The sequence below is a fragment of the Morone saxatilis genome, unplaced genomic scaffold (assembly GCF_004916995.1).
Source record: "Morone saxatilis isolate NCDOM2014 unplaced genomic scaffold, NCSU_SB_2.0 Contig22, whole genome shotgun sequence".
NCBI lineage: Eukaryota > Metazoa > Chordata > Actinopteri > Moronidae > Morone > Morone saxatilis.
The window spans coordinates 26579318-26581952 of NW_023339785.1; the positions used below are offsets into that span (position 1 = coordinate 26579318).

General features: G+C 38.2%; 1 protein-coding gene across 1 annotated transcript in view; it reads left to right on the forward strand.

Annotated features, from left to right (window-relative positions):
* Window positions 1-2635, forward strand: part of arap3 (ArfGAP with RhoGAP domain, ankyrin repeat and PH domain 3) — a gene marked incomplete at both ends in the record, with an annotated part of 21180 nt that overhangs the window by 5711 nt on the left and 12834 nt on the right. Inside the window, 3 exon segments of the mRNA XM_035669886.1 lie at window positions 310-494; window positions 1288-1394; window positions 2382-2581. Coding sequence (XP_035525779.1) covers window positions 310-494; window positions 1288-1394; window positions 2382-2581 — 492 coding nt within the window.

The window sequence follows — 2635 nt, forward strand, 5'->3', positions numbered from 1 at the left end:
TATGTTGGGACCAATCTTCTGATCAAAGAAAAACCTGTTCTGACTGAGACCCAACATAGTCATGCTAGATCTAAGTTTGTTAAGCAGGTCACTTCAGGACCCTGAAATCTGATATGAGCCACATTTAAAAACAACCAATAAATCAGAACTGGAATTAGACTTTCAGTGCGAACATCTGTCAGAAGAAAAGACAGGAAGTGAAGGAGCAGAGCAAAGAGAAAGAATAAGGCTGATGATGATGATGGTGATGGTGATGGTGATGATGATGATATGGATGATAATGATGATGATGATGGTGTGTTTGCTCAGTGCTGAGGAGGCGGTGGGTCGGCACGCTGCAGGAACACGTCAGAGACCAGCTGGTGTTCGGTCGGCGGCGGTTCGGTCCCGGGTCTCACTGTCAGAAACACGGCGTCCTCGAACTGAAAGGAACCAAATCCAAAGTGTACGCCGCCATCAACACGGAGCAGATCTGGCTCTACAAGAGTGAACAGGTGACATGTTTACTACTGCTTCTCTTTTTACTTACTGTTATTTAAAAAAACTGTGAGCTGTGAACCCCCCATTATGAAATAGATGAAATTGAAAATATTATATGATATATATTATTAGTCAATATATCAATTATATAAATTAAATCATTTATATCCAATCAAGTTTAAAAGTAGAAAAGCAAATTATCATTATTATTAGTTTATTTCAAAACTTAAGCGTTTGACTTCAAACTGAAAAGATTGTATTGTATGTGTGTATGTGTGTGTATGTGTATTATCAAACCTTAATATAAATAAGATAAGATGTTCCTTTATTGATCCCCCGTGGGAGAAAAGTCAGACACAGCAGCACTGGGGAATATAGTGCAAAAAGTACAAAAAAGAATCATAAAGTAAAAATATTATAAAGATATAATAAAAAATATAAGACTATAATGTAAAATATATACACTATATGCAGTATGCAGTAGAATAATGTGTAAAATATTTGAAGCAACGTATAACTAAAACCTAAACTGTACATGTGCAATTTGCAAGGTGTAGTTTGTGTGTCGCAAGTTGAAGTTAAACCAAATACTTGATACGATTTTTGCAGTGTGTATTGATTTAGATTATCTCAACAAAAAGTGTAACTGAAAGCAAACAAATCAAAAGTGTTCTTTGATCAGTTTGTTCCATATTTCAGTCAGAATTCAGCTGATCTCACATTTTCTTTGCAGACTGACTCAGTTATGTTTCATTCATCCTGTCTCAGAGAGAGAAACACTGGTTGAACTTCATTCTGTCTCTGCAGAGCTTTCGTAACGGAATCGGCATCACGCTGATCGAAGCTCGAGGAGCGACCATCAGAGACGGAAAAAACAAGAGCTTCGACCTCATCACTCCATACAAAACCTTCAGGTATCCCTCCACCGTCAACCTGCATTTATATTTTAGTTCCTGTAACAGAGTTCCTTTAAACATTTCTATGTGCAGAGGTGTGTTCAGCTAACAGCAGAGATGCCTTATGTTCATGTACAATAACTGCAGGAAGAGAGATTTGGATGAATTTTGATTTATTTCCTGTGAATATTGATCAGAGATGAGTTTTTTTTTGATGATTTTAGAAACTTTTTCTACAATTCTTGTTTGTATTATTTATTTTATTTTATTTTGCACAATCATACAGACTTAATAGGCTGCTCTTTTGACCAATTAAGTGTTTTATTCTCCCTGATTCCTGTTTGTTTAATATGGATTGTATTCATGTCCTCAAAGTTTAGATATTAAATAATACAATGTAGGGTATTTCTTTTTTAAATATAAAGTTATTTTAAACGTTAAATTAAGTAACACAAACTACGTGTTATAAGCTGACATTCCTTATTCAGTTCTTTTTACCTTTTTCACAATACAAATAAAAAGTTTACAATTAAATCTAAAGCTACTTCATTTTGGATGCAATTAGTTTCAACAACTTTAAAAAATAACAGTTTCATTTAGTTTTCTTCACAGAAATAAACAAAATGCTGGCCGATGTGAATATTCTTTTAAGTTTTCTTAAACCCATTAAAATCAAGAAGGCCTCAGGACCCGCCAATGAATCCTGACCCCCAGGTTAGGGACCACGGCTGTAGATGAAACTGGTAACAAACTGTTGGTGCTCTCAGCCAACCTCTGCCAGGCTGGTCCCAAAACCAGGTCACTGAATGAGAAAAAGCTCCTTACAGCTAATTCCCTGCAGCTCTCGCAGCGCTGAGTCACAACGGAAACAAAGCAAGCAAAGTCAGTCTGCTGCTTTAATGTAAACACTTAAGCTTTAAAAAGGGGGATGTCTGTCTTTAAAATGCCGTTGCCATGGCGACATTCCAACAAGTCTCACCGCAGACTTCTGCTACGCCTCCGCAGCTTCACAGCGGAGTCGGACCGGGAGAAACGGGACTGGATGGAGGCGCTGCAGGAGTCCATTGCGGAGACACTGTCGGATTACGAGGTGGCCGAGAAGATCTGGTCCAACCGGTCCAACAGGATGTGTGCTGACTGCAAGGCCCTGAACCCCGACTGGGCCTCCATCAACCTGTGTGTGGTCATCTGCAAAAACTGTGCAGGTACAGGTCTTTATTCTTTATTTGGATATATGTCTTTCTCTCTCTCACCCCAAC